The sequence below is a fragment of the Mandrillus leucophaeus genome, unplaced genomic scaffold (assembly GCF_000951045.1).
Source record: "Mandrillus leucophaeus isolate KB7577 unplaced genomic scaffold, Mleu.le_1.0 Scaffold100, whole genome shotgun sequence".
NCBI classification, from domain to species: domain Eukaryota; kingdom Metazoa; phylum Chordata; class Mammalia; order Primates; family Cercopithecidae; genus Mandrillus; species Mandrillus leucophaeus.
The window spans coordinates 2,263,798-2,277,663 of NW_012098099.1; the positions used below are offsets into that span (position 1 = coordinate 2,263,798).

General features: G+C 40.2%; 1 protein-coding gene across 1 annotated transcript in view; it reads right to left on the reverse strand.

Moving 5' to 3' along the window:
* Positions 1–780: 780 nt before the first annotated feature.
* EPDR1 (ependymin related 1) overlaps positions 781–13,866 on the reverse strand; it is a 32,054-nt gene continuing 18,968 nt past the window's right edge. The window contains 3 exon segments of the mRNA XM_011973208.1: positions 781–2,525; positions 3,678–3,935; positions 8,932–9,094. Coding sequence (XP_011828598.1) covers positions 2,329–2,525; positions 3,678–3,935; positions 8,932–9,094 — 618 coding nt within the window. The 3' untranslated portion in view covers positions 781–2,328.

The window sequence follows — 13,866 nt, forward strand, 5'->3', positions numbered from 1 at the left end:
CACAGAGGCAGGGCGCCATCAGATCAGATTTGACCAGATGTCAAATCCTTCTGAACTTTTTACTCCTTTCTGTGAAGTGGCTTAATAACTAAAACAGGCCAACTGAAAAACAAAAGGGTACCCACTTTGCATGGGCCTCCATAAAATAAAAGGAGTTTCCTTCTCTCTCTGAGTAATGCTGTGGCCTGCAATGGGCAAAGACAAAGTCCCAGGGCTGAGGGGAGATGTGCAGCTTGGAGAGAAGAGGAGAGGATCATTCTGTGGTTGGGGAGACAGGAACTGGGGCAAACATGGTCACAAAGGCATTAGCAGGCTGGGTCAGCTGGAATGCAGCTGTGAAACTCTTCCCTGTCTGTGCGGTTCAGATGCCTTCATGTCCAAACTTCACAATCCTCTGGGACCCCAGGAACCTGCATGGCCACTGGAGGGAGCACGTGCTTAGTACTGGCTTGTAATTGACTGACGAAGTGAATGAATGAATGAATGAATGAACACAGGATGGCTTCTAGAAAAAAAAAAGACCAGGGCAAGGACAGAGGGTGTGAAGATCCTGCAAAGGCCAATGATGTTAAGAGCCCAGAGCTGGGTGGTGGCTGAGGGAGTGGAGAAGAGGCAGGAGTTTTAAGAGCTATTTTGATGGGACTCGGGATTATTGACTGCCAGTGAGGACTGAGGGAGACAAATAGGTCAAAAATGACTTGAAGCTTCTGGCCTTGGCAACTGGACACTGGAGTTTAGGGAAGGTAAGAGGACACCAGGCTTTTGAGAGAGGATAACAAATTTGATTCTGATCACATGAAGCACTTTGTTTATTAGAGCATTGTTTTAACTCCCTTATAACCACGATTATCCATATTTATTACAAAAGCAATAATATCAAAGAATGCTTTAAAATGCAATTAGATTTGTTTAATATAGATAAACTGTGAGTAATGAGATTGTTTTCATCATAATATAGGTGTCACACATTTCTCCTGGTAACTAAAAAAGATAAATGGGCAGATAAAACGTAACAGTAGAATAACCTAGAATAGTAAATTTTATTACTGGAAGTCTCTCCCTAGCAATGGACAAACTCAACCACATTTAACACATAAGGAAACCAGGGACAAGAGAGGCTGGCATTCTTCACTCTACAAATACTTAGGGCACTGACCATGTGCCAGGCACTTGCTTGGTGCTAGGGATATAAAAGTAAACATACAAGGTACCCGTACCCAAGGAGCTCACAGCCAAGATAATGGATGACAATGTCCTGAAAGCATAAATTATCACACAGTTTAATAATTATTGTGAGAAATGCATGCTCAAGATGCAAGGTGCAACTCATCCAGGCTTGGGAGCAGCTCTTGTGAATGAGCTGACATGGAAGGAGATGCAGAAGTCAGACAGACAGGTTATGAAGCAGCGTTCTAGGAAGGCCAAAGCGAGGGCAAGTCCAGTGCATTTAATGACCAAAGGAGTGAGAGTACAAGGGAACTCTAGTCCTGGGTTTAGGAGACAATAGTATCCTGATCCCCAGTTCAGTGCTATTTTAGAATAGTGCCTGTGTATTGACAAGTCTGTGAAGATTCCGCACATACATCAATACTCTTGCATAGAAAAAAAAAGAAGCTTACATGGCTCGCGCTTTACCAGTGTAGACATTAGGATTCTCTAAACTGTCTTGCTTAAAATGTTTCTTTAGAGGAATAATTATTTCCTATTTTAGCTTTTCATTTCCTTCCAAATGTTTATATCAATTGGGTCATGCCATACAATTCTTCAGTCTGGAAGGGATTTAAGGTTTCATTGTTTTGGCAACCAAGGGAGTGCAGGGTCAGGGTGGAGTAGGGCTCAGTGGGAGCAATGCCCACCCTGGTGCAGCAATAAATGGGGCATTCTCTGCAGGGAACTTAAGAATTAATAATAAAATTGACCAAAATCCCTCTGCTTTTTATTATCACCACCAATTCTGAATAACGTCAACAATAAATACTTACTGCCAAGACAAACTTCTCTTACTGACCCCTCACTGTTTGCATGGCACTGCATTGTGTATATACCTGTGCATGCAGAAAACCAGCCCTGAACAGGCATTAGAAACACCCAAAGTGTCCATATTAGCCACAGTTAGCTGATATGGCCACACCCTCGCCATTCAATTTTCTTCTGTTAACATAGCTTAAGCAGTCAAAATCAGACATATCAAAACCCCACATCAATGTGCATCTTCCTGAAATTATATTTCTCTCCAATTAGCATTCTCATCTTGACTAGTCTCTATCTATCTCCAGCTGGGACCACAGGGGGCTGACAACCGATGCTGCCACTTCCCTATGCGCAGGTTCACCAGGAGCAGTCTTCGCTCATCTTCTCCAGTTGGGCTATCTGGCACGTGCTTGGAGGGGTAAACACCGAGGGGTCTTTAATACCCAGCTGGATGTCAAAAAACCGCGTGGACAATATCACACTGTAGTTTTTGGTAAAGGTTTCCTGGACAGGATAGCAATCTTTGACTGTATAGATGCCAATCCAGGTTTCATCTATAAGAGGAAAAAAGTTGACTTTTGAATAAAGAAGACAGGCAAGAAGTTCATATTTTTTCTTGTGATGGCAAAATGTACATAACATAAAATTAACCATTTTACCATTTTTAAGTGTTTGGTGACCTTGAGTACATTCACATTTGTTGAACAACCATCAGCACCATCCATCTCCAGAACTTTTTTTCATCTTCCCAAACTGAAACTCTGTCTCCGTCAAACACTAACTTCCCATTCCTCTTCTCCCAGCTCTTGAAACCCACCATTCAATTTTCTGTCTCTATGAATTTGACGATTCTACATGCCTCATGTAAGTGGGATTGTTCTGTATTTATCATTGTCTGACTGCATTGTTTCTCTTAACATTATGTCCTCAAGGTTTACTCAGGTTGTAGCATGTGCTGGTGTTTCCTTTCTTTTTAAGGCTGAATAATATTCTGTTGTATGAATATACCACATTTTGTTTATCCATTTATCTGTTGATGAACATTTGGGTTTCCACCTTTTGGCAATTGTGAATAATGCTGCTGTGAACATGGGTGTACAAATATCTGTTTGAGTCTCTGCGTTCACTTATTTGGGATATATATATATATATATGGAGTTGCTGGGTCATATGGCAGTTTTATCCTTCAATTTTTGAGAAATCACCATACTGCGTTCCACAGCATGAATGCCTGTGTGGTTAAAGCTGTCTTGGGATAGGCATATATCAGCAGCAGGGCAAAGAATGGCTTCACATAAAAGCAGGCTGGTTTGCACACTCATCATGATGGGAGTAGATCTGAACCCTGCAACTGTAGGAAGTGGGGGAAAGAAAAGAAGGCATCTGATTCAAATGTCTGCCTTAGGCAGATGCCTTCCATATCACAGACCTCCGGGTGACCATAAAATGTCAAAATCAAGGCTAAGTTCACAGAAGTCAAAGTGGCAGAGAGGTGCAGGTGGCACTAGAAGGCTGAGGTGTTTCAAATATGAAGCTTAGATCCCACTGCCACGTAGTGAGGAAAGTAACGTGCAGACCTAAGTGGAGGCTTTAAAAAAATTTTGATTAAGCGGATGTTTCCCTAAAAACTACCTTCCTTAAAGAACTTAAACCTTCTTTCCCATCACGCATCCTGAATACAATGCTTAGATCCTTTGAACGCTTACAGGATCTAGCTGACTTTCTGTCCGACCACTCCTGGACCATGATCTGCTCCTGGGGACCCCCGATGGAGTACTGGTCTTCAAAGGTGGAGTTCTGAGGAATGTCAAGAGGGTCCCAGGGCTCTGTCAGGGTCATCTTCGAGCACTGCTTGGTGGCTTGCTCAATCTGAAACATCACTCCATCCTTATACAGCAAAATATATTCAAATAATCTGAAACACAGATGGAAAGAAATAGTTTGGGACTTCATGTTACAATCATCTTGCGTTTTAACAGCACAACACCTTTGATAGATATTACTTTTGGAATAGAAAGAAATTGCTTGCTTGGCAATCACTTAACATTTATAAACACTAGACACATGAAACAACCTGTATATGAAATAATTAGAATTCAGAGGTCAGGCTGAGTATGATGGCTCATCCCTGTAATCCCAGCACTTTGGGAGGCTGAGGAGGGAGTATGATTCGAGCCCAGGAGTTTGAGACCGGCCTGGGCAACATAGTGAGACCCCTGTCGCTGAAAAAAAATTTTAAAAATTAGCCAGACATGGCAGTGCACAGCTGTAGTCCCAGTCACTTGGGAGGTTGAGGCAAAAGGATCACTTGAGCCTGGGAGGTCAAAGCTGCAGTGAGCCATGATCATGCCACAGCACTACATACATCCTGGGTGAGATCCTGTCCACCATCAAAAAAAAAAAAAAAAATACAGGTCAAAAGTGTATATTCACTGGACAAATTTTGACCAAGGACCTAGTGTATGCCAGACCCTGTGCTTAGCATACAAACATGGTGAAGATGTGGCCCTGGCTGAACAGCTGGTTTGTGAACTTTTGTTTACCCACAGGGACACAGAAGGACTTGACTCTTGTTTGGTGCAGTTTCTCTTGCAGCACTCAGTCAAGGAATTATGGGGGTATACTGAATGTAGGAAAAGAACGCACTGAGGACTGGATGGACCGAGTGCCTCTGCCTCACTGCCTCCACTGCCGAGTAGTCATGAGTAAGGGGCTTGGATGCACATAGCTGATCCAGCATGGGCGCAGCCCACATACCCTGCAGGGGCTGAGGTGAGCAAGGACAAAAGCTGAGGAGACCCCAGAGCAAATGACTCCCTCAGCTGAATTTCTGTCCATGCTCTCGGCCTCCTCCCATGACTACCTGCTCAACCTTCCTGGGGAGTGACAGGGAGATATTCAGAGGCTGAGCCCAGGAGTCACCAGCCATGCTGCTTCGGCATCAGTCCTGTATCTTTCTTAAAGCTGAGCCATCTTGGTGTTGGGGGAAGCCTGCTATGTTTCTATACATTTCACTGTCAATCCAAATCTCAGGCCACAGCTGCTGGTCAAGCAAAGTGTGTCTTGCAGCCGTGACCTCAGAAAGTGAAAGCTGCAACACTTGAGGGCTGAAGAGCCTAGAGAGGTGACTTTTCATCAGCAAGTAAAAATCGTCTACAAATTATCTGTGGCTTATGAGACCCAATGCACTAGAGGAGGCTTCAGGGAGGACGTGTGCTCTCCATCCCAAGCCTCAGCTTAAAAATTGTTTTCTTCAGGAAAAAATGTTATAAAGGGTTACTGTCTTTATAGTCAAAACACAGTCATGCATCACTTCATGATCAGCTTATGTTCTGAGAAATGTATCATTAGGTCATTTCATCATTGCACAAACATCATAGAGTGCAGTTACACAAACCTGGATGGTACAGTCTACTACACACCAAGGCTACGCGGTATGGCCTACTGCTCCCAGGGTCCAAACCTGTACTGCATGCGACTGCACTAAATACTGGAGGCAACTGAAACACAATGGTAAGGATTTGTGTATCTAAACATAGAAAAGGTGCAGTAAAATTATGGGATAAAAGATAAAAAATGGTACGCATGTATAGGATACTTGCCATGAATGGAGCTTACAGGACTGGAAGTTGCTCTGGGTAGGTGAGTGAGTGAGTGAGTAGTGAGAGAATGTGAAGGCCTAGGACATTACTATATACTACTGTATGTTTTATAAACATTGTACACTTAGGTTACACTAAATTTATAAAAACTATTTTCTTTTCTTCAATAATACATTAATTTTAGCTTCCTGTAACTTTTTAACTTTATATATATATATTTTTAACTCTTTGACTCTTTTGTAGTAAGACAGCTTAAAACACACATTGCACAGCTATACAAAAATATTTTCTTTCTTTACATCCTTATTCAATATGCTTTTTTCTATTTTAAAATTTACTTTATTTTTAAAAAAACTTTCGTGTTAAAAATTACAACACAAACACAGATATTAGCCAGGCCTACACAAGCTCAGGATCATCAGTATCACCCTCTTTCACTCCCACACCTTGTCCCACTGGAAGGCCTTCAGGGCCAGTAACATGCATGGAGCTGTCACCTCCTGTGATAACAATGTTTTCTTCTGGATACTCCTCAAGGACCTGCCTGAGGCAGTTTCACAGTTATCTTTTATGTAAGCGAGAGCACATTCTAAAGTAATGATAAAAGTATAGTATAGTAATTATATTCATGTGGCCAAAAACCATACGAAAAAAAGCTCAACATCACTGATCATTAGAGAAATGCACATCAAAACCACAAAAAGATACCATCTCATGCCAGTCAGAATGACTATTACTAAAAAATCAGAAAACAACAGATGCTGGCGAGGTTGTGGAGAAAAAGGAACACTTTTACACTGTTGATGGGAGTATAAATTAATTCAACCATTGTGGAAGACAGTGTGGCAATTCCTCAAAGACCTAGAACCAGAAATACCATCAACCCAGCAATCCCATTACTGTGTATATACCCCAAGGAATATATATCATTCTATTCTAAAGATATATGCATGCCTGTGTTCATTGCAGCACTATTCACAATAGCAAAAGACATGCAATCAACCCAAATGCCATCAATGATAGACTGAAAATGTGGTACATATACACCATGGAATACTATGCAGCCATAAAAAGGAACAAGATCATGTCCTTTGCAGGCACATAGGTGGAGTTGGAAGCCATTATCCTCAGCAAATTAATGCAGAAACAGAAAAGCAAATATCACATGTTCTCACTTATAAGTGGGAGCTGAATGATGAGAACAAATGGACACATGAGGGGAGCAACACACACTGGGGCTTGTTGGTAGAGCCTGGGGGAGTGAGAGCATCAATAATAGCTAATGGATGCTGGGCTCAGTACCTAGGTGATGGGATGATCTGTGCAGCAAAACACCATGGCACACGTTCACTTGCGTAACAAATCTGCACATCCTGCACATGTACCCCTGACTTACAGTAAAAGTTGAAGGAAAAATAAAGCATAATATAGTAATTACTTATATGTTAGAATTGTATACAACTGGCAGCACAGTAGGTTTGTTTACACCACCATCACCCCAGACACGTGAGTAATGCATTGCGCTACCACATACTATGGCTATGAGGTCGCTAGGCAATAGAATTTTTCAGCTCCATTGTAATCTCATGGGACCACCATTGTATATGTGATCCTTCATTGACTGACACGTCATTATGAAGCACATCAATGTATTATTAGTAGCTGTATGCTTCAGATTTCTATGAGATAGTATGGAAATAAAAACATGACATCATTTTACACATTTATATGTATCCTGCTTATTTCAGAAAAGATTTGAAATGGCTTACGAGGGTAAAAATAACCCAGATACATACTTTTAGAAGTGAGAATGAATATAGAACGAAATATAAGTGTGCATTTTATGAGATATTGCTCAAAAATGGAACTAATTTTTTATAATATGCATGCAGGGTCAACATAACACTGTTAGCCCTTTGAAAAAGTTTGGAGTTGTATTGCCACTGTTTTCTCATAACCAGCTAAAATCGCTGGCACAACAGAGCCTAAGCACTGGCTGAAGAAACACAGCAACATTAACCCAACTCTTAGAGCATTGTTCATTTGTAAATGTGGGGATTGTTGTACATACACAAATCCTGTTCTGTGATACTTTTAATGACAAGTGGGCCACCCAAAATTGTCTTCATTGTTCTCTTCACCACCAGCAGTATCTTGTGCTTTCCCCAGTGCTAGGCATCTGGGCTAGAAAGGCATTCCTAGCGTTTGCTGATATCCCTATTATGTGCTTCTCAGACTGCAATGATTGTTCCCTGGAGAGTATGTAGCCATGTGCAGGAGAGGGGCTTTCCTTCTTGAGATCATCGCCAAATCCACAGGATCACAGAAGTGTTATTAACATAGTTTGACTGTGTCCCCACCCAAATCTCATCTTGAATTGTAGCTCCAATAATTCTCATGTGTCATGGGCGGGACCTGGGGGGAGGTAACTGAATCATGGGACCGGGTCTTTCCCATGCTTTTCTCCTGGTAGTGAATAAGCCTCACGAGGTCTGATGGTTTTATAAATGGGAATTCCCCTGCATAAGCTCTGTCTTGCCTGCCACCATGTAAGAAGTCCCTTTGCTCTTCCTTCATCTTCTGCCACTGTGAATCCATCAAACCTCTTTCCTTTATAAATTACCCAGTCTCAGGTATGACTTTATTAGCAGCAGGAGAACAGACTAATACAGTCATCCTGGCCTCATATTTGTCATACATGTCATTCTAGCCTCATATTTGCCTCCCTCACCAGAGTTTACTAGACAGAAATGAGACAATGAGATTCTTTCCTCTCGACCTGTGTCATTGCGACCGAGGTCTAATAGCCTCTTGTGTGACTGAACATATCACATGTAAACTTAGAAGCTGAGGGAGGCTATTTTCCAAAATGCAAATGGAATAGGATTAAAGAATGAAGCAGAGAGAAGCACTAGCAAACTGGGATTCCAACAGTTGTTCATTTCCTGGATGCCCTTTTTTCCTGAGATGCTTGGAGCGCCCCCACTTACAGAGTTACAATAAGCTTCCTTTGCTCTAATAAACTTTCCTTCCTTTTTTGGCTTGCAGTTTTTTATGCTACTCAGTTCTATCATTTCTTTTTTCTTGTTTTTTTTTTTTTTTTGAGACGGAGTCTTGTTGTGTCACCCAGACTAGAGTGCAGTGGCGCGATCTCGGCTCACTGCAAGCTCCGCCTCGCAGGTTCACGCCATTCTCCCGCCTCAGCCTCCGAGTAGCTGGGACTACAGGCGCCCACCACCACGCCCGGCTAGTTTTTTGTATTTTTAGTAGAGACGGGGTTTCACCGTGTTAGCCAGGATGGTCTCGATCTCCTGACCTCGTGATCCACCCGCCTCGCCTCCCAGAGTGCTGGGATTACAGACTTGAGCCACCGCGCTCGGCAGTCCTATCATTTCTGATAGAGTCGAGGACTCCAGCACTCCATGGAGAACCCCAGGGAGCAGCTGCCAGCACAGCTGTGCTGGGAAAGGCCCGGCATGGCCCTGTGTGCCACCAAGGGCCACAGATGCCTGGTCAGTCACCTGCAACAGAAGGGCAGGGGACAGCAGGGAGGGAATATCACAGCTTCACTGTTTCCCTGAGGGCAGCTCTGCCCACATACAGAAGGAAAATTTAATTTTAAAATGAAAATTCTAGACCCGGAACAATCACTACAAAATGTTAACGTTTGTTAAATCTGGGTGGTCTGAACATAAGTGTTTGTTTTGGTATTCTCTGTACTTTTCTATGTTTTCAAAATATTTACTTTCTAAAAAAGTAGACATCATCTGATATTGAGGTTATGTTGACTGTACCTTAAGTTAAACTGAAAATAATAAATTAATGGAAAACAAAATAGAACTATATAATTCATTTGTTTTCAAAATCCCATGTGGATATAAAGGCTAGTACTGCTTTATGATAAATTTTAGAAAACATTTTAAGGATACTGTAATGGCGTGTATGTTTATGTGAGCATATTAACAGTTAGGACATAAGTCTCTCCATCACAAATAGAATACAGGGCCTGTGGCCTGACAGGGACCAAAGGTCAAAATGCAGAGATCAGCCACGGTTGAGATGAGTAATCAGAGTGGGGATGCTGTACGGGAATAACCCGTGGACCCAAGGGATTAACAGACTTTGAGAGGAACTGGATTCCTGGAGGCGAGATCAAAGCCTGGCTCTGTCACAGAGGCAATTGTGAGATGAGAGGCACCAGCGCCCCCGCTGGGGCACAGTCAAGCAAGGTGAGACAGGGAGGCAGACCAGCCCAGGTCAACAACAGCAGGCAAACTTCGCCTCCTTCCTGGCCAGGCACCAAGCAAAGCACAGTTCACTGGGAGGGGCAGGCAAGTTCCCACAAAGGCCCTGCTGCTGCTGAGCCTCAGCTGTGAGCAAGGTCAGGTTGGCTAGGCCCCGCCAAAGGGTCAGAAGGCCAAGCTCTCCACGGCAACCACAACACACAGGACGGGCCAGCAGCCTGTTTTGCTTCTCACCATATGGGACAAAGGATTTTTGCTGCTTTTAATAAAATTCTCAGGTTACACTGACAATTTCCATTGTTTCCTGCAAATCCATTTCCCTAAAAGTAGGCTCTTGCATCACCATGTTTTCTGAAACACTAAAAATCTGGGGAAGTTTTCTTGCTTTTGAAAATAGTTTTTTTTTTAGTAAAATGGATTCATGATCAATATAAAAAAACGAAAACAATCTAGGGATGGAAAGGAAAGCAAAAATTGCCCAGAAACTCTAATTTGCAGAAATAACAACTCTGTACATGTGTCTGGACATATATTCTTCTAAATATATCTTTATGTGCATCTTAATTTTTATATCTAATTTTTTATGTTTTAATTGTGGCAAGATGCACATGACAAAAATGTACCATCTTAGCCATTTTTAAGTGTACAGTTCAGTAATGTTAAATATATTCACATTGTGGTACATCAGTCTCCAGAACTCTTGCAAAATTGAAACTCTATATCCATTAAACAATAATAACCCATTCCTCCCTCTCCCCAACTCCTGGCAACCACCATTCTATGAGCTTGGCTACTCTACATAGCTCATGTAAGTGGAATCACACAATATTTGTTCTTTTCAGTTAATATAATATCTTCAGAGTTTATCTGCGCTAGAGCATGTGTTGGCATTTCCTTCCTTTTTAAGGCAGAATAACATCCCACTGTATGTATACACCATATTTCATTTATCCATTCATCCACTGATGGATTCCTAGGTGTTTCCTAATTTGGGCTACTGTGAAAAATGCTGCTATAAACATAGGTGTACAAACACTGCATCGATTTTTCAATATGTACTCTACTCATTTTACGCAAATGAGTACCTATTTATTTGTTTTCTAACCGTGCATTTTAAATTCAACAATTTGCCCTTGTTAATCTTTTAAGTGAAAAGATAAATCTAATTTTTCTAATTTTTATCATAAAATATTTTAAATATGCAGAACAGTTGAAGAACTAGTATAATGACCACTTTTATGTCTGCCTCCTAGGCTCAACAATCCTCTATATTTTACTGTATTTTTTCTATTTTTCTAAGTATTTCCTTAAAACAAGAGCTTCTGCCACATGGTCCCAATAGGACTGTATCTTAGAAATAAAAATTCATTCCCTGATATCTGCTGCATATTCAAGTGGTGCCCCAAATACATCTTAAAGTTGGTTTTTCAAATCAGAGTCCAATTAAAGTTCAAGCATTATATTTGGTTATGTCTCTATCAAAAATCTGGAGCAGTACTCCTACCTTTTTATTTTCCAACATGACATTGACTCTTTGAAGAGTTCAGGTTTGCAGATATTCCACATTGTGGTTTTTTTTGGCAGTTTCCTCATGGTGTGATTTAAATTGCTCTTTGAGCTTTTGCCATTCTTATGAAATGGATATGAAGTCTAAAGGCTCTTTTTTATTTGAGTTCCAAGATATTTGTAAACAACATGTCATTGGTGAAGTTGTACACTTCAGACTTTATCATATCTGAAGACAGGTGATGTACCTTCCCACTATTAATGCTGCTAACTTTGATCACCAAGTTACATGGTAACTCCAGATATCTGTTATAAAAGTGTTTCCTTTTGCAATTGGCAAGTAATTGATGAGTGATACTTTGTGATGTTGGAAATGTTGTATTACCCAATAGTTATCACCTAATGGTTTTAGGTAAAACCATTTCCTGAATCAATTATTTCACTGGGAGTTGGGATCATAGTACCAATTGTATAGTAAATGACATCCATCTATCTTAATCTGCTGAGTACCACACTGGACTCGTGGATTTATTATTTATTCAATGTAGGACAAACAATTAAAGTCATTATTCCTTTTGATGCTAAAATTTGCCCAAGTTTGGTCAGAGGGAGCTCCTTCAAGTTGGTATATGTATCTTCTGACATAATCCTATTGGTCTCTGAGTGCTTCCTGATGTTCTATGACACAAGGTGGCACAGGCTAACCTTGAACTTTCCCTGCCCTAGATCTGAAATCAAGCATTTCTCTAAAAAACTCTAGTTACCCTTAGTGGGGAAACAACTTAGAAACTGACATCAGGGCACTAGATGTGCTCATTGCCATTGAGACGTCATTGCTTTGAACGCCTTTCAGTAGTCAGAGTTTCCAATTAAAAAAAAAAAAAAAACTCATGAATTAATATAGATATTTTCCATTTAAATTAACATTACAGGTTTTCCCCCTATTTTTTGTATTTATATATCTTTTCTCTTAAAATCAAAATCATGCTTCCTGAAAACATTGACAAAAACATTTATTTGCTTTATTCTATAATTTTGAAATAATAATAACTTCAAAACTATTATAAATAATAAAATTACCGAGCGAAGTTTAAGATTTCATTGTAGCTCTTCTTATCCGTAGAATATAATTCCCTAGTATCGAGAGTCAGTATTGTGTCAAAAATTTACTTAGAATAAGCCTATTCTCTGTGTGGTTATGTTTCCAGATTGATAGATCATTAGGTTCCTTTCTTTTAGTTTGTTCCCAATTCAGGGACTTCACACTTTTCCTCTCTGACTTTATTATTTAAATATGTAAAAATTTTCGTATTTCAAAACTCAAAATGACAGAAAATGGTACATTGAGGCAAGTTCCTCTTCCATCCCTATCTCCTCTTCCCCATTCCTCATGCTCCTTATAGATAACACTTTTCAGCTGCTTCCATTTTGTTTTTCCTGTATGTCTGTCAAAAAATAAGCAAACGCATATATGAATTATTATTTTCTCCTCTTCTTTACAGAAAGAGTAGCATGCTATATTGACTTTTTTGCATCTTGCTTTCTCCATTCCCCACTAATGCCTAGAGACTATCCTCATTTTTTTATGGCCATATAAATTTACTGTGAGCTAATATCATTATTTATTTATCCAGTCTTCTACCAATAAACATTGAGTTGTTTCTATTCCTTTGATATTAACAAAAATAATGACCTTGCGTTGTGCTGTTTTTGAGTTGTATGTTTAGGGTAAATTATTAGATGTGGAATTACCAGGTCAAAAGGTAAAAGTATTTGTGGTTTTGTTAAATATTACCAGATTTCTCTCCACAGGGTTGTACTATTTTGCATTCCTATCAGCATTATATTATAGTGCCTTTTTTCTTTATAGTCCTGCCAACAGAGCATGTCGTCAAACTTAAATTTGTGCTAATCTGAGGAGTAAGAAATGGTATTTGACTACTAGGTTTTTGTTAAGAACATTTTTAGTAAGTATAACATCTATAAGAGGGGTCTTTAAAAAGTTCACGGAAAAAGTGTATTACGAAAAAACTATGTATGGATTCCAACTTTTTTCACCAAAATAAACTCACAACACTTGTTATAACATGCCTAAACAGGATCCAGTTTGAGGCACTAAGAAGGATAAGACATCAGTCTGGATAGAGCTCCTATCAGAGCAACATGCATTCTGCTAAAATGAAGCAAGAACAAATATTAAATTTATTTTGAGGCTCAAGCGGCAGAACGGTGAAATCACTGATGTTTTACAAAAAGTTTATGTGACATTGCTCCAAAGAAGCAGTTACAAATAAATAACTCATTTCACAAAGATAGGACTCAGTATTAAGATTAAGATTTAAGATTTAAGCCCATAGTGGCAGTTCATCCACATCAATTTGTGAGGAAAAAAAAATCTTAGGCCAGGTGTGGTGGCTCACGCCTGTAATCCCAGCACTTTGGGAGGCCAAGGTGGACAGATCACAAGGTCAGGAGATTGAGACCATCCTGGGTAACATGGTGAAACCCCCTGTCTACTAAAAATACAAAAAAATTAGCCGGGC